Source organism: Mangifera indica, chromosome 7 (assembly GCF_011075055.1).
Source record: "Mangifera indica cultivar Alphonso chromosome 7, CATAS_Mindica_2.1, whole genome shotgun sequence".
Taxonomy (NCBI): Eukaryota; Viridiplantae; Streptophyta; class Magnoliopsida; order Sapindales; family Anacardiaceae; genus Mangifera; species Mangifera indica.
In genome coordinates this window covers 18562840-18580106 of record NC_058143.1, presented here as the reverse complement: position 1 = coordinate 18580106, position 17267 = coordinate 18562840, and the positions used below count along the sequence as shown (strand labels likewise).

Below are 17267 nucleotides of genomic sequence, written 5' to 3'. Positions count from 1 at the left end.
TTAGTTCGAACAAACTCAAATTTATTATTACAAGTTTAAGGTCTTTAAATTCAATTCGATTTAAATCTAACTATAAACATAATTTATTTGTTTCTAAAATATATATAATAAATTATAGAATAAATCTGCGTGTACAAATAATGAACGATTTTGTTTTATCTGAATATCTTATAACAAAATTACTCTATGATTTTATAGATGTTTAAATCAACAAAATTTTCCTCTTAATTGTTATATAAATATAGATGAATCTAGTTTTCCATTCTTTGGCAAGGACTGTTCTATCCTAAGGTCTTCCCACATCCCAGACGGATTGGAATTATTATCACGTCCAAAGACCATCTTTAAGAAAAAGAAAATAGTATAGGTCCTTAATTGCAAAATATTAGACATCCTCGTTCTAGGGTTACAAAACCCTATATAAAAATCGCATCTTGTATAGCCAACACTTCTCAACCCCCGCAAAAGAAGAACCCTAGCGGCCACAGATCAAGCAGGAGGCTTTTCTTATTACTCAAATCTTTGACCATGGTAATTTGTGTTACATGCTTGGAGTACATGTCTTTTTTAAGCTAACTCTTCCTGACATTGTTTGCTTTGTATTTGTTAAGGCGGATGTCGATACTGAGGTGGCGGTTGCAGGGCAGCCAAAGAAGAGAACGTTTAAGAAGTTCTCCTTCAGGGGTGTGGATTTGGATGCTCTTCTTGACATGTCCACCGACGAGCTTGTCAAGCTCTTCACTGCTCGCGCTCGCAGAAGGCAATCTTCTTTCACATTTGCATTCATTGAATTCGTATGTGTTTATAGTCTCGGCCAAGTGTTCTGATGTACGTTTCCCTTTTGGTTAGGTTTCAGAGGGGTTTGAAGAGGAAACCCATGGCTTTGATTAAGAAGCTTCGCAAGGCGGTAATAATTTTTAATTATAGTTTTTTCATTCAGGGTTTATATTTGGTGATTGATGCTTGAGTATTATGTTGCGATGGTTCTGTTTGCAAGTTATGGATAATGTTATGTGATTAGTAACGGAGTGAAACTGCTTGTTTTATTGTTTCAACCAAAGTTCATTATTTTGAATCAGCTAAAGAATTTCTTTTAGCTTTCTTGTTTACCTGCGAACTTGTTGTAATCGTTCTTGTAGTTAAATTTTCAAAAGATCAAATTTATGTCAAGGGCTTTCACTTTGTGCATCTGTATTACTGAGTTGTTAACATCATTGTGAAGTTGTTATGTGTGGAAGATCTTATCTTCATTCCTTGGAAGATCTAGATTTGATGTGGATTTCGAACTATGTATCTCAAAATTCCATCACTGATTATGTGACCATTAGAGTTCAGTTTGTTGTATACATCTGTTTGCAGTTAGGATTTTATTTTTTATCAACATTATTTTGTCAGGTTCTGAATGTTTCTTACCGTAATCATAGAATTTTTTTTCTCATGTGTCAAATACACCTCTGCTTTAATATGCTTAGTGTATGTAACTGTTCCTTCCTAAGAGACTGGTCTGGTTGTGATATTCACATGATATTGGTGTTGCAAAATGCAATTAACTTATTGACTGGAAGATTTTTTTAAAGTCTTAATAAATGGTCATCTGTTCTAATTCTGTGGCCAAGTAACTATCATTTGTTATCATTAGAAGTTGATTGTTATCAACAAAATCAAGCCATGTATGGTTGCAAATATGTTTTTATTTGATTTTCTTCTGCATGTCTATCTATGTTATGGTAGTGTTTTATGTTTGGGTGTGTTCTTTTGTGGAATCAAACATATTTATGTCTGATTCATATGTCGAAATTTTACTTATGAAATCTTTGTTAGATTGTTCTTTTGACTGTGATTCTGAGTGGAAATACTAGCTGTTTCTGATTAATACTTGATGTTTTGGACCAGAAAAGAGAGGCTCCACCTGGTGAGAAACCAGAGCCAGTTCGCACTCACCTCCGCAACATGATCATTGTGCCAGAAATGATTGGGAGCATTATTGGTGTTTACAATGGCAAGACCTTCAATCAGGTTGAAATCAAGCCAGAAATGATTGGCCATTACCTTGCTGAATTTTCTATTTCATACAAGCCTGTCAAGCACGGTAGACCTGGTATTGGTGCTACCCATTCTTCAAGGTTCATTCCCCTTAAGTGAGCTATATTTCAGTTGCTGGGATACTTAGTTTATTGGTGGTGTGAAGGACGTCTGTGTTGATCAAATTTTTGTTTGTTCTTTCAATTTCTGGACAACGTATTAATGTTTGAGTTAATTTAGATGATGGAACTTCATGAAATCTAGTTTAAAGAAGCTTTGTTTGTATTATGTTGTCTTCACATCTTTTGTTAGAATAATGTCTACATAAAACCGGTATAACCCATGTGGCTTGAGTAGGGTGATACTGGATTGAGTTTGACTAAACAATTGGGATGCTTAGTTGGGCCTCTCCATCTGCTGTTGGATTATTATCTTCATGTCCAGAAAATATATGGTATAATTATCACGTATTGCAAATCTACCCATATCTAGTTACTATAGGTAGTGTAGGATTCTAGTCAAGGTGGTAAGTTTTGATTGAGTTTGAAATGATTTTGATTAGGTAAGTTTAAACTTGAGTCTATGGGGTGTTATATTATCTAGCTCATGTCTGGCAGTGTGTAACTTATCAAAATCATATTGTTTTAATTAAAATAATACTATTTTGCATGAATCGGATTAGTTACTTTTAGTACAATCTTTGTTCCACCATTATAATCCTTTCCCGGCTTCGCATCTAACTTCTTGTTTCTCCTTTCAAATTATACCTTAAAACGTTCAAGCTCCTGGATTCTCATAGCCGCCACTTGAACGATCAAGTTCTTAACGTTCTGATGTTACCAAAAAAATTGCATTAGCGTATTACGAAAGTATTAAAGATTAGCACGTACGTTATTCACTAACCTCCCAACTGGCAGCAGAGAACGCTGGGCTAATTATTTCTGCTTCTCCCGCACTCTCCCCATCCTCTCGTTTAGGCCGAAGGACTTATTTTCACTCAAGTTTTGATGCATTTTCAAAGTCTTTCTCTTGGGTTTTAAAAATTTAAACATCTATTTATAGACTGTTAACTTTAATCAAAATCTTTAATTATAAGGGATAAAAACTTTAAAATTTTAAGAGTTTATATCATTTTTTCTTCTCTTTTATAGTTCGGAAAACTAATATTTTCTTTTACCCAAAAGTTTGAAAAGTTTATTTTTCCCCTTAAATTTTTTATTCACTCTTCGGCAACAAGAATCTGTTGTTGCCATAGGTTGACCACCTCCGCAGCTTTTTTTCAGATCGTCGGCCTTTCCACTAGAGCAGGTTCGTTAGACAAAGACAAACCAAGAGACAAAGATTTTCTTTGGCTAGATGAAGATGATGCGTTGGCTAGACAAAGATGAATCATCTTCGTCCGACTGTAGAGACAAAGAAACTCTTTGTCAAACAAAGACGGTTTGTTTGATAAACCTACTTGAGTGGGAAGGCTGATGACCAAAGAAGAAGATGTTGAGATGGCTAGGTGATGGCAGTAGTTGATTCCTGTCATGGGAGAATGAAGAAAAACTTTAGGGGGTAAAAGTGAATTTTCTAAACTTTTGGGTAGAAATTTTTTTTTTTTCAAATTATGAAGAAAAGGGGGGGGGGGGGAAGGTGGATATAAATTCTTAAGGTTTAGTGATAAAATGATGATTTTACTCTCTATTTTAGTTAAGAGTAATAGCCTATAGATAAGTATTTGGAATTTTGAAATCCTATGGCTGGGACTTTGTAAACTCATCAAAACTTAGGTGGGAATTAGTGCTTTGGCCTCTCATTAATCATATGCTGGACTGCGTTCTGTGTCTGGTTTTATTGATTCCTCTCTTGCAGACTGATTAGTTCTCCTCAGGAATTCAATCATTCTCTTAAGGTTTTAGGCCTGTTACCAACATTTCAGACTTAATTTTAATTCTGGTTTCGTTTGTATACGGCATAAAAGTGCTCGGTGAACAGGAAGAGACTCAGAGTTAAACCAGAATATGTCGCCGTCGCCATAGAATTGCTCTTGAAAGAAGTTTTCCATTCAGTTGTCCTTTATATTTTTTTTGCTGGGAAGTTTGAATTTTTGGTTCCCAACGGCTATATATAATATAGCAGTCTTATTATAAAAACGTGGTGAAACACTATTTACTACATTAATAGAGCTTTTGTCATGTGGTTCAAATCTCCTCCAATAACTTTGTTTATTATTTATCGGGTTGGTTATACATTATTTATTACATTAGTGACTTCATTCCAGCCACCACCATCCAACGACATTGTAGAGTTAAGAGTATGTGCTATGAAATGGAGATCCAGAAAGTACAAAGTTTGTACTCCTTCAATTAGCATTTCTATTTGGGCAAAACCATTTTTGAATCGTACACCATTGAATATGATCTCGATTTTGAAAATCACCTTAGGATTTTATGCATGATAGAATTTTCGCACGATGAAGTACTATTTTTCATGCAAGGTTAATTGTTTCAGTCTCAGTGGGCTGTCAAAATAACTACATTTGACCAGTTCGACAACCCTTATACAGTTTTTGGTTTCTTGGACATTAACATTTCTGAACAGTCACCAACTTCAGCTTCAAGGATGTTTATATAAATTAAGATAATGCTCATCTGCTAACATGAAAAACGGTAGCAGTTTTTTCTAAGCAATGGCAAGAGTTAAATAATTTACCTATACAATAACGAAGGGCCAGCCAAAATCAGGTTATACATTGTCCTGTGGTTTTCCATGAAGATCTAATAATTCAACACAGTTTGTTTGATGATCTCCTTTCCATTGTCTACTAAAAGTTCTCATCTTCTAAGTTGTTGGTTTCAAAGAAAGACCCACCGGTCAAAGCATATGCTTCTTCATCTTCAGAATCTACAGGTTCACTTTCTGACTGCAGATCTTGTTCATGATGACCGAAGTCTGCTACTGGGTGGAGATTGTGAATTGAGTTATCGCTTCCATATTCATCATCATTTCCACTGTCATATGTTTCTAAGTATGCATCATCTCCTTCTTGCTGTAATAGCACACAAGGATGAAATAAGATGTGGGATAGATGTCTAAATAATCATTAGTGAATGATATACAAGTAAACTGAAAACAGACCTCACTGTCATCATCTTCAGCGGCATAAGCAGAATCTAGTCTGTCATACAATTCCATATCTCCCTGGTCTTTTACACTGTTCATTTGCTCCTACAAATGCCAAGCAAGAGATGAAAAAATTTAGTGTAAAAGAAGGCACTATCATAGGCTCATATTTACAACAAATAGGTTATATATAGCAAAAGCTAAAATGTGTAAGACTTACGATTTCGGATCTTAGTTTCGCTACATTGGTCTCCAGAAGGGAAAGATGCTTTAGAAGAGCCTGTTCAAAAAATACATTAGAAAAATCAGAAAATATTTGAAGTAATTAAAGCAAAATCCATGTTTAATTGGGGCCAACATTAACGTTCATACAGCATCATCACTGCACAACATTTGTTGGCATTGGCAGGCTCAGTCCAGAACACACCCAAGTTCAGCCTGAGGAGGTTGAGTATACAAAAAGGGGCAGTGGAAGTCACCCCTTTTATGGCCCAGATCAGGCACCCACTAGGGAGTATCCTCATTAGCACCAAGAATATTGTTTTCACCAGTGAACATTTGGGACTAACAGGTGCATTCTCAGATACATATGGAGTTGCATATATAAAAATGCAGTTATTTGAACATTCTATCTAGTTATGTAAAAAAGCGGTAATTTGGATATTCTATCTAGTTTTTTTTTTTTTGGCTCCTGCTATTCTATCCAGTTATGTATTTACAAATGTGGTAATTTTAGATTAGTGCTATATAATTTTTTAAGATACCTCTTGTCTTTGGAGTTCAATTGAACGTGCCAAAGCTTTCCTCTTTGTCAAAAGATTTCTTGGTCTCAATTTGGAAGGCCTCTTATAGTCCTTTCCCCTGAATACAATTATAGCATAACCTTTGGAAATTTTGTCCACTGAAACCAATACACCCCCACTTTCAGCTTCAAGCGCTAATGCAACTTTTTTAACCTGATCAAAAGTTTTCACCTTCACAATAATTTTAACCAATTCCCGATATTTCCAGTGCAAGTGCATATTCTCCACTGTACCATCAAAAACTCCACGCCTACCTGAACAAGAAACCACAATCCCATGATATCCCACATTTGAAATAAACATGTAAGACATGGCAGTGGAAGAGATATTTACCCAAAAGTAAGAAAGCCTTCATCCTCAAACCGAGCTTGCGAAACATATATCTCTCCTCATCAGTTATGATTTCTGGATCTGCTTCTCTTTCTGTTGGTTTTAAAGACTCCTCCACTTTTGCTAAGGCCTGTTCAGCTTTCATTAGCTTTCGTTCAGCCTGTTAGAAAAAAAATCCAGGTCACTTCACCAAAACTATGCACCTCTTCACAGCGACAAAAACCTGAAGGGCAAATTATGGAGATTTTGCTAAAGGATACCCATGATTCTGTGATGTGCTATGCCATAAATAAATTTAAAAAATTTTATTTTATCACATGATCTACAAAAATTAGATGAGAAGACAGTGCAAATCAATGGAAAACAGTAAAATTGATAAGAAATCATATGAGTGTTGCAGTATAGAAATTTATCCCAGTAAGATAGAAGTGAACAATATTGCATCTGATCACAGTAGGAAGGTCTCAATTTTCAGGAACTCACAATAGCAAGCTTTCTTTCCAATTTTCTGATGAGGCTGGCATGTCGCATTATTTCAGCTTCTCTCATCACATTTTCCTTATGATTGTCATCCAGCCTCTTTCCCCATCTAGCATTTGCATCCAAAGTTTCCCAAAGGGTGCCTGCAGTACCTGATTGCTCGCTTACTTCAGCACTTGGCAAGACAAAGGTTGATGCTCTTAACCGAGCCTGCTCTTCTTCATCTTGCAGACTCTTAGCCAGCCTCTCCCTTTCCAGTAATACTTCAGTGACATCTGGTGATAAAAAATCCTTTCCCCTATAGAAAACCAGGAAATCCTTGTTTCTAGAGAGCAGCTTGCCACCTGTCAATTTCTGTAGCCAATACCCAACGTCTTTATAAAAATTGAATTACTGATCAAATATAATCTGATAAATTCCAGTTACTGTAAATAAATCAAGTCATCAACAGTCAATTCTCTCTAGAAATATTACCTTGATATCTTCAGCCATTCTCTCACTCGTAGTTAGCTGCACACCACGTTTAAGAGCAATCTTGGCAATTGAACTTTTTTCCCATAAATTAATCATGGCCACAGCCAAACCTTGGAGCTGCCTGCTTCGACCTGAAGATAGGAATATTTGCATGTAATTGAAAGATCATCTTCACAAGCATATGAGCTTATCCAAGATATGTGGCATACCTAAGGCAAAGTGTGGAGGAAGAATGCGGGCAAGCCTTTGCAAATTTGTTGCCTCTTTTCGGGTAAGAGTAGATCTCACTCCATAAGGAAGCACTCTGAATGGAGGTTGGTAATCAGTAACTATGCTAGGAAGCATATCTGCATCCACAGGATATGGTTCACATCCCTGCCAATCTGTATACCTGGGACCCAGACCTGCTAATAGCTTGTCTACTTCATCTTCATACTTTACTTCTGGGGCTGATTCCATAACTTGCTCTTTAGTAGCCATTTCCAGGTTTTTTTCAGGTGAATGCACAATATTATAGGAACCAATTGTGGAAGGATCTAGAGCAGGTATATCAGTAGCTTTTGATAAGGAATAACTAGATCTATCATTTCCCTTATATATCTGTTTATCAGTACTTCTTGGTAAGGAGCTTGCTGGTTGTTCATTTCTCCTATATATCCGTTTGTTCAGTTGCACAGAAGGAACCTCATAACTCACACCTCTGTACAAAGAAACAGCAGTGCCAGATCTCCATATCACCAACCCACCAGTTTTTCTCTAAGGAACAAAGACAAAAGAAAAACAAAAGCATCAGTAGAATCAAATGATTGGTTAATGTAGATTAAAATTCTAGCAAATCAAACAATTTGAAGAACTTATGCTTTTTTCTCCATTTTAGAATAATGACAGATGGACAAGTTATCAACTTGCTTTAGGCAACAGAAACTACAGTATAATCTTTCCAAAGTATTGTTTGTCAGGATGCTACATAATATCTTGATTTTTTTTATGACATTCGAGGGGCCTCAACTTAATTCTGAAAGTCCACTGAAGCATGAAAACTTTGACATATCAAAGAAGGTAGTGCTTTGAACTGAAGATATACGGTGGTCTGTAGTATACAATAACAAGGCCTCCTATTCATGTATAGGCTGGGAGAAACTTGATCTTTTATGTCTGCCTGGTCATCTGCATTCACCGAATACAATAAGGCTCCCTTATTGAACCCTGATGACAATTTAAAATCTTTGATTTATCATTTGAGACTCATATGATTTGGTTCACAGTTTCCATGTACAAACTAATAACTAATCTGATCTATTTTGTTTCTTCTACCTTCTTTGAGTAAAAATAAATCTCATTACCAAACATAAACAAAGGAATTATGAATATCTAGAAAAATTAAAAAGAAATGACAAAATAAATAAACATAATCAGATAACAAAGTCCACAAGAACAAACCTCCAATATCTCATGCGTCCTCTTCATATTAAGTGCAAGGACCCCCGATACTTTTAACCTCACAATCTCAGATGTTTTCCACTTCTCGTGAATTACATCAACTATAGCCTGAGTAACACCAGCACCCCCAATCTTTGTCTTGCTCTTTGTCTGAAATGTCAAATTAATCAACCTCCTCAACTCAGGCTCCGGGATCGTCAACTCTGCCTGTGAAGTCCTACTTCTCCTCTTTACTGACAATTTCTCATCCTCTACCTTCTCCTTTGTCTTCTCCCAAGGAAACCTTATCTCTCCATCACTATCCACCACCTCCCCTAACCCCAATGGTGACTCTTTCGTAAACCCTCCTCGTGTATTCGGCAACATTCCTTCTTCCACATAAAATATGTCTTCTATAGACCCTTTTTGAATCGCTCTCTCTTGTTCTACATCTTCTCTCTCATTTTCATCTACACCTTTATCTATATACCCAAATTTTTTCAATTTCTCTACAATCTTACCCATTGTAGTATCGCCACCATCATCAACAACACTGCGATTACCATCACTTCTACCTCTTGAATAGCCTAAACTTGACAAACTTACATTATTCTTCCTAAAATTCAACGCAGCCCGAAGAGGTTTTGGGCGATTATCTTTATTGGATTTGTTCCACTTATCTAACCAACCGCCACTAGAAGCATTATGTTCGGTGTTGGAGAAAGAAGAAATTTTCCTTAGTGGATTCCGATGAGGGGCAGCATCTGAAGAGAAATTACGATAAAAGGAGTGATTTTGGAGAGGAATAGAATGAGCGTAGCTGAAGAAGTTGAGGTGGGCGCCCTGGAGTCTTGAGAAGGAGTTTTGAAAGGAATCGAAAATGGTGGGTGTTGGGTAGAACTGGCGACTGGATACTAAAGCCATGCGATAAGATAGAGATGATGTGAAAGTGAAGAAGGCATCAATTGCTCTTCTTTTTTTCTGCAAGAAGTTGTGGGTTTTGGGTTTAGAAAGCTGAAAAAGTTCAGAAAGTTTTAAGAGAGGTCTGCTCCTATCCTATCTCCATTCTTATCTGTTTGCTGGAAATAAATAAAATATCTCAACCTCATTTTACCTTTACGAAGACAAAGAAAGCGCACAACCGCAACGATGAAAATTAAAAAATATATATATATTAATTTTAGAAAATTAAATAAGAAAAAAATTGTATTATCCATAAATATTAAGGGGATTTATTTTAAAAAATTATTAAAAGAAATAAATAAGTTAAAATAATTGGATTAATTACAACCCTAAACCAATAAAATTCTAATTATACATGATAATTAATATATGTTAAGGAATTAATTCGATTATTTGCCATCTCAAAACTAAAATTTTTCAAATAAAAAAATTACATTTTCCAACATTTTGTCATGTATAAATTTTGTTGATAGAGACACTAAAACCCTTAATACTTTCAATGTCAAAACTTTATTAAATATATTTTTATCCATTATTTAAAAAAATCATAATTAAAATTCAAAACAATCATAGACTAAGAACTTAAATAAGGAAAGAGATTAAGTTACAAAAGTATAGAGTTAAATTCCTATACTTATTGATTGATTTGTAACTCACCTTCCATTTTTTTATGTTTTTGTTTCAAGTAATGGGTGAGGATAACAGTTGCGGTGCATGGGACAACATCAGAGAAGTTTGGTCTTTTTGCGGTTAATGTCAGGCTAATGTCATGTTGATTATCGATATATTGAACTCATATTATGCTTAGTGTATTAATCCTTTAAAGGGGATGTTATAAAGAAACTATTAGAGATTAAAGAGAAAATTGAAAACTTTTTTTTTTTTCTTTTTCTGTTGTGTGTGAAAATGAGAGGAGTAACCACTTTCATACTACTTCCAGAGGAGACAAAATATTGAATAACACAATTATTCTGAACCCTTCATCTTTCAACTATTTCACATTTCACCTCTCAAGGTTGATTAAATTGCATTCCATATTTCTAATAGTTATTTGCAACGAAGGGCAATGTTATGTGTAAGTACTTTTAAACATATAAATAGATATATATATGATATGTCATTATGTAAATGAATATTATTTTATGCTAAATTTAAAATCACTCAGTTATATAATAACATATCGTCTGTATACTCATTTATGCATTCAAAATGTGTGAACATAGTTTTATTAAAAAAGAAAATCTTACACAGCTTTTGGTTTCTTAGACATTAATATTTCTGGACTGTCAGCAACTTCAGCTTCAAGGATGCCATCTTTCTATAAATTAAGAAAATGTTCATCTGCTGACATGAAAAAACAGTAGCAGTTTTTCCTAAATAATGGCAAGAATTAAATAATTTACCTGTACAATAACAAAGGGCCAGCCAAAATAAGGTTCTCCATTGTCCTGTCGGTTTCCATGAAGATCTTTGGACCCCTTGAGATCTAATCATCTAATACAGTTTATTTGATGTTAGGCTCCTTTCCCTTGTCTACTAAAAGTTGTTATTTTCTTTCTCTAAGTTGTTGGTTCAATGCAAGACTCATTGGTCAGAGCATATGCTTCTTCATCTTCAGAATCTACAGGTTCAGTTTCTGACTTCTGATCTTGTTCATGATAATGGAAGTTTGTTTCTGTGTGGAGATTGTGAACTGAGACATCGCTTTCATATTCACCATCTTTTCCACTGTCGAATGTCTCCAAGTATGCATCATCTCCTTCTTGCTGTAATAGCACACAAGGATGAAATAAGATGTGGTATAGATGACTAAATAATCATTAGTGAATAACCTACAAGTAGACCGAAAGCAAACCTCACTGTCATCATCTTCAATAGCATAAGCAGAATCTATTCTGCCATACAAATACACAGCTCCCTGTTTTTTCACACTGTTCATTTGTTCCTATCAAGGCCAAGCAAGAGATGAAAAAATTGAGTGTAAAAGAAGGCACTATCGTACGTTCATATTTACAACAACTAGGTTATATATAGCAGAAGCTAAAAGTGTAAGCCTTACAATTTCGGCACTTAGTTTCATTACATTGGCCTCCAGACGGGAAATATGCCTTAGAAGACCCTGTTCAAATAATACATTTAGAAAGACCGGAAAAGGCTAGAGAAATAAAAAAATTGAAAGTAGTAAAAGCAAGATCCATTTTAATTGGGGCCAACTTAATCGTTTATACACCATCATCATTACACAACATTGGTTGGCATTGGTAGGCTCAGTCCAGCACAGACACCACTTCAGCCTGAGGGTGTTCAATATAGAAAGGGGCAGTGGAAGTCACCCCCTTATGGCCCAGATCAGGCCCCCACCTGGGAGTTTCCTCATTAGCACCAAAAATATTGATTCCACTAGTGAACATTTGGGACCAACAAGTGTATTCTCAGATGCATATGACGCATTCTATCTAGTGATGTCTGTAAAAATGCAGTAATTTGAACATTCTATCTAGTTATGTATGTACAAATGTGGTAATTTTAGATTACTTATATATAATATTTTTATAATACCTTTTGTCTTTGGAGTTCAATTGACCGTGCCAAAGCTTTCCTCTTTGTCAAAAGATTTCCTGGCCTCAATTTCAATTTGGAAGGCCGCTTATAGTCCTTTCCCCTGTATACAATTATAGCATAACCTTTGGTGATTTTGTCCACTGAAACCAAGACACCCCCACTTTCAGCTACAAGTGCTAATGCAACATTATTAGCCTCATCAGAAGTTTTCACATTCACAATAATTTTAACCAATTCTCGATGTCTCCAATGCGAGTGCATCTCCTCCACTGTACCATCAAAAACTCCACGCCTACCTGAACAAGAAATCACAATCCCATGAAATCTCACATTTGAAATAAACATGTAAAATATGGCAGTTGAAGATATTGCTTACCCATAAGCATGAAAGGCTTCTGCCTCAAACCAAGCTTGCGAAACATAAATCTCTCTTCATCAGTAAGGATCTCTGGATCTGCTTGTCTTTCTGTTGGTTTTAGAAAAAACTCCATTCTTGATGAGGCCTTTTCAGCTCTCATTAGCTTTTGTTCAGCCTGAAAAAAAAATCCAGGTTACTTCCCCAAAACTGTCCATCTCTTCACAACAACAAATACCTGATGGGCAATTAATGAGATTTTGCTTAAGGATGTACATGATTGTGAGATGTGCTATGCCATCAATTAATTTTTAATATTTTACTTTATCACATGATTTACAAAAATTAGATGAGAAGACTGTGCAAATCAACGCAGAACAGTAACGTTGATTATAAATCATATGAATATTGCCAGATTTTAATTTTTCCCATTAACACAGAACTGAACAATATTGCATCTGATCAATAGTAGAAAGATCTCAAGTTTCAGGAACTCACAATAGCAAGCTTTCTTTCCAGTTTTTTGACAAGGCTGGCTTGTCGCATTATTTCAGCTTCTCTCATCACATTTTCCTTATGATTGTCATCCAGCCTCTTTCCCCATCTAGCATTTGCGTCCCAAGTTTCCCCAAGGGTACCTGCAGTACCTGATTGCTCACTTACTTCAGCAGTTGGCAAGACAAAGATTGATGCTCTTAACCGAGCCTGCTCTTCTTCATCTTGCAGACACTTAGCCAGCCTCTCCCTTTCTAGTAACACTTCAGTGACATCTGGTAATAAAAAATCCTTCCCCCTATAGAACACCAAGAAATCCTTGTTTCTTGCAATCAGTTTGCCTCCGGTCAAATTCTGTAGCCAATACCCAATGTCTTTATATAGCATCTTAGAGTTGCTAAAGACAGCTTAATAAATTGATACAATATAATCTGATAAATTCCAGTTACTGTAAATAAATCAAGTCATCAACAGTCAATTCTCTCTAGAAATATTACCTTGATATCTTCAGCCATTCTCTCACTCGTAGTTAGCTGCACACCACGTTTAAGAGCAATCTTGGCAATTGAACTTTTTTCCCATAATTTAATCATGGCCACAGCCAAACCTTGGAGCTGCCTGCTTCGACCTGAAGATAGGAATATTTGCATGAAATTGAAAGATCATCTTCACGAGCATATGAGCTTATCCAAGATATGTGGCATACCTAAGGCAAAGTGTGGAGGAAGAATGCGGGCAAGCCTTTGCAAATTTGTTGCCTCTTTTCGTGTAAGAGTAGATCTCACTCCATAAGGAAGCACTCTGAATGGAGGTCGGTAATCAGTAACTATGCCAGGAAGCATATCTGCATCCACAGGATATGGTTTACATCCCCGCCAATTTGTATACCTGGGACCCAGACCTGCTAATAGCTTGTCTACTTCATCTTCATACTTCACTTCTGGGGCTGATTCAGTGTCTTGCTCTTCAGCAGCCATTTCCAAGCATTTTTCAGGTGAATGCACAATCTTAGAAGAACTAAATGACGACAGACCTAGAGCAGGTTTTTCAGTACTTTTTGATAAGGAATAACTAGATCTATCATTTCTCTTATTTATCTGTTTATCAGTATCTCTTGGTAAGGAGCTTGCTGGTTGTTCATTTCCCCTATGTATCCGTTTGTTCAGTTGCACAGAAGGAACTTCATAACTCACACCCCTGTACAAAGAAACAGTAGTGCCAGATCTCCATATCACCAACCCACCAGTTTTTCTCTAAGTAATAAAACGAAAGAAAACAAGAAAGCATCAGTAGAATCAAATAATTCATTAATGCAGATTAAAATTCCAGCAAATTAATCAATTTGAAGAACTTATGTGCTTTTCTCCATTTAGGTATATGTCAGATGAACAAGTCATCTGCTTGCTTCAGGTGGTAGAAACTACTGTATAATTTTTCCAAAGCATTGTTTGTCAGGATGCTCTATATCAGCTCCATATTTTTATATTCAAAATGCCTCAACTTAATTCTGGAAAGTCCACTGGAGCATGAAAAATTCGACATATCAAAGAAAGTACTGCTTTGAAGCTATATAGTAGTCTGTACAATTGGATTCAACACATATTGAAGGACAAGGCCGCCTCTTCATGTATAGGCAGAGAGAAACTTGTTCTTTTATGGCTACCTGGTTTGCTACATTCACCGAATACAATGAGGCTCCCTTATTGAACCCTCATGACAATTAAAACACTTTGATTTATCATTTAAGACTCGGAACATATGTTTCAGTTCAAAGCTTCCGCGTACAAATTAATCTGATCCATTTTGTTTCTTTTACCTACTTTGAATATACAGAAATCTCATCACTAAACATAAACAAAGATATTATGAATATCTAGATATAGAAAAATATAAATCACAAAATCAAATAAACATAATTTAGATAACAAAGTCCAAAAGAACAAACCTCCAATATTTCATGCATCCTCTCCGTATTAAGTGCAGGGACCCCTTCTATTTTCAACCTCACAATCTCAGATGTTCTCCATTCCTCGTGAATTACATCAACTATAGACTGAGTAACACCAGCACCCGCAATCTTTGTCTCGCTCTTTGTCTGAAATGTCAAATTCCTCAACCTCCTCAATTCAGACTCCGGGATAGTCAACTCTGCCACTGAAGTCCTTCTACTTTTCCTCCTTACTGACAATTTCTCATCCTCTACCTTCTCCTTTGCCTTTTCCTGTGTAAACCTTACCTTTCCACCACTATCCACCACCTCTCCTAACTCCAATGGTGATTCTTTCGTAAACCCTCCTCGTGTATTTGGCAAAATTCCTTCCTCCACATAAAATATGTCCTCTATAGACCTTTTTTCAATTGCTCTCTCTAGTTCTATCTTTTCTTTCTCATTTTTATCGTCACCATCATATGCGTACCCAAAATTTTTCAATTTCTCTACAACCTTACTCAAGGAACTAGCGCCACCACCATCAACAACACTGCGATTGCCATCACTTCTACGACTTGAATAGCCAAAACTTGGCAAGGTTACATCACTCTTTCTAAAATTCAACGCAGCCCGAAGCGGTTTTGGGCGATTATCTTTATTAGATTTGTTCCACTTATCAAACCAACCGCCACCGGCACATATACTTGCATCTTTATGATTGGTTTTGGAAAGAGAACAAAATTTCCTTGGTGGGTTCTGTTGAGGGGCAGCATCTGAATAGAAATTATGATAAAAGGAGTGATTTTTTAGAGGAAGAGGTTGAGCGTAGCAGAAGAAGTTGAGGTGGGTGCCCTGGAATCTTGAGGAGTTTTGATAGGAATCGAAAATGGTGGGTGTTGGGGAGAACTGGCGACTGGGTACTAAAGCCATGTGATGAGATAGAGATGATGTGAAAGTGAAGAAAGCATCAGTTGCTCTTCTTCCTGATGCAAGAGGTTGGGGGTTTTGGGTTTGAAGAGTTGAAGAAGTTCAGAAAGTTTTAAGGGAGGTTCGCTGACATCTTCATTGTAACTCAGTTTACCTGCACAACTGCAAACGCAAAGAAAAGTACACGATAGCAACTCTGATAATTATAAAATATCTTAATTTTAGAAAATTAAATAAATCCATAAAAAATAGGGAAGAAATCAAACCTATATATAATAAGTGTTATATCATACATATTATTGATATAAAACAATATATTTTAAAATATATATATATATATATATAATAACAATATATATAATTTTTAAACTTTATATATATTTATAATATTTTTTAAAATAATTTTATATCAATTAAAGCCCTAATCTAGTATTGGTATGCTTTCAAATTAGTTGGTTATGTCAAAACTCACTGATTATGTTATGGATTAATATAATCCCTACAAATTTTAAAAATTTTAAATTTTAAAAAGATAATTAGAATTATAATTTTTTACCAGGGCAACCCACAAAACACATTGGTCTTCCCTTAAAAAAAAAAAAAAAACTATCAAAACACAATCTGATGTGAGTCATGTCCCAAGTCTTCAAATTTTATGGTTGACACAACTTATTAAATCTTACAATTTTGTTAATATTGGTCTAACACAACTAATAATAAGTGAATTGTTTTGTTTTTTACCTAACCCACACAATTTACTATTTACCCTAATTTTAACTAACATAAATTAACTAATGTATTATATCATTTACTAATAAATGCATTGCATTATTTTGATAATAAATTATTATCAATAACACTTTTTTAAAAAGTATAATACAATAAAATTATGTAATTTTAAAAATAAATATTATTAAAATAATATATTATTTATAATTAAATAATTTTTAATTAATAATAAAATGATATTTAATTATGCGTTATTTCAGTCCCTAATTTGATATCTAAATCTATATAATATTGCTCAAATAATTTTGTATCTTATTTATGTATACGAATAATAATAGAACTTAGATGGTGCGATGATTACGTGAAAATTTCCTATTAATATATGATGAAACAATGAGTGACATCTGTGACGTGGTTAGGTTTTCTAAATTCTAAGCAGATGTGCCGTGTTGACAGCCGTAAGACTAAGAAGACCAAGGGAAATTCACTAGAAAAAAATTAAAGTAATACACAGAAATTTAGTTTTTCTTCGGGCAACCTTCAGTTTTTTAACTTGACACTTTAGCCCCTACAGATGTAACTTATTAATTATTGTCTGTCTCTGTCATTCATTGAATCTCACATATTGGACCCCCATAATTTTTTTGAATTTCTCCATCCCTGAAGAAGG

The 17267-nt window shown here is 35.2% G+C and overlaps 3 protein-coding genes across 6 annotated transcripts; 1 reads left to right on the top strand and 2 right to left on the bottom strand.

The window, feature by feature from the left end:
- The first annotated feature begins 371 nt into the window (after positions 1–371).
- On the top strand, positions 372–2310 carry LOC123220741 (40S ribosomal protein S15-4). The gene is made up of 4 exons (XM_044643306.1): positions 372–531; positions 612–760; positions 850–907; positions 1894–2310. The coding sequence occupies exons 1-4, from the start codon at positions 529–531 to the stop codon at positions 2140–2142; spliced, it is 459 nt and encodes a 152-aa protein (XP_044499241.1). The 5' UTR covers positions 372–528; the 3' UTR covers positions 2143–2310.
- A 2306-nt stretch (positions 2311–4616) lies between these two features.
- LOC123220737 (CRM-domain containing factor CFM3A, chloroplastic/mitochondrial-like) lies at positions 4617–9733 on the bottom strand. Its single transcript, XM_044643303.1, has 9 exons — positions 8658–9733; positions 7427–7973; positions 7218–7348; positions 6747–7097; positions 6267–6423; positions 5895–6187; positions 5351–5410; positions 5146–5235; positions 4617–5056 (listed from the first exon to the last, which is right to left on the bottom strand). Exons 1-9 carry the CDS (start codon positions 9558–9560, stop codon positions 4832–4834), a joined length of 2757 nt encoding a protein of 918 aa, XP_044499238.1. The 5' UTR covers positions 9561–9733; the 3' UTR covers positions 4617–4831.
- Positions 9734–10764: 1031 nt separating this feature from the next.
- On the bottom strand, positions 10765–16055 carry LOC123221264 (CRM-domain containing factor CFM3A, chloroplastic/mitochondrial-like). Of its 4 annotated transcripts, none has more exons than XR_006503244.1 (10): positions 14957–16053; positions 13718–14264; positions 13509–13639; positions 13015–13365; positions 12538–12694; positions 12159–12457; positions 11659–11718; positions 11455–11544; positions 11003–11365; positions 10765–10917 (listed from the first exon to the last, which is right to left on the bottom strand). XR_006503244.1 is itself a non-coding variant. In XM_044644057.1 (10 exons), the coding sequence occupies exons 1-10, from the start codon at positions 15869–15871 to the stop codon at positions 11159–11161; spliced, it is 2667 nt and encodes an 888-aa protein (XP_044499992.1). In that variant the 5' UTR covers positions 15872–16054; the 3' UTR covers positions 10810–11158. The 4 variants fall into 4 exon arrangements, 3 of the variants coding, with proteins under 3 accessions (XP_044499992.1, XP_044499991.1, XP_044499993.1); XM_044644057.1 differs by having other exon boundaries at positions 10810–11365; positions 13718–13975; positions 14066–14264; positions 14957–16054; XM_044644056.1 differs by having other exon boundaries at positions 10810–11365.
- Between the last annotated feature and the right edge of the window lie 1212 nt (positions 16056–17267).

Coding starts and splice junctions, on each gene's coding strand:
- LOC123220741 (XM_044643306.1), top strand. Junction 761..849: donor ACTGCTCGCGCTCGCAGAAG/GCAATCTTCTTT, acceptor CCTTTTGGTTAG/GTTTCAGAGGGGTTTGAAGA. Junction 908..1,893: donor TTAAGAAGCTTCGCAAGGCG/GTAATAATTTTT, acceptor GTTTTGGACCAG/AAAAGAGAGGCTCCACCTGG.
- LOC123221264 (XM_044644056.1), bottom strand. CDS start 15,871: ATGGCTTTAGTACCCAGTCGCCAGTTCTCCCCAACACCCACCATTTTC. Junction 12,695..13,014: donor TGGAAAGAAAGCTTGCTATT/GTGAGTTCCTGA, acceptor TTTTTTTTTCAG/GCTGAACAAAAGCTAATGAG. Junction 11,366..11,454: donor TTGAAGATGATGACAGTGAG/GTTTGCTTTCGG, acceptor GTGCTATTACAG/CAAGAAGGAGATGATGCATA.
- LOC123220737 (XM_044643303.1), bottom strand. CDS start 9,560: ATGGCTTTAGTATCCAGTCGCCAGTTCTACCCAACACCCACCATTTTC. Junction 6,188..6,266: donor GAAGGCTTTCTTACTTTTGG/GTAAATATCTCT, acceptor TTTCTTGTTCAG/GTAGGCGTGGAGTTTTTGAT. Junction 5,411..5,894: donor TTGAACTCCAAAGACAAGAG/GTATCTTAAAAA, acceptor TTTTTTGAACAG/GCTCTTCTAAAGCATCTTTC.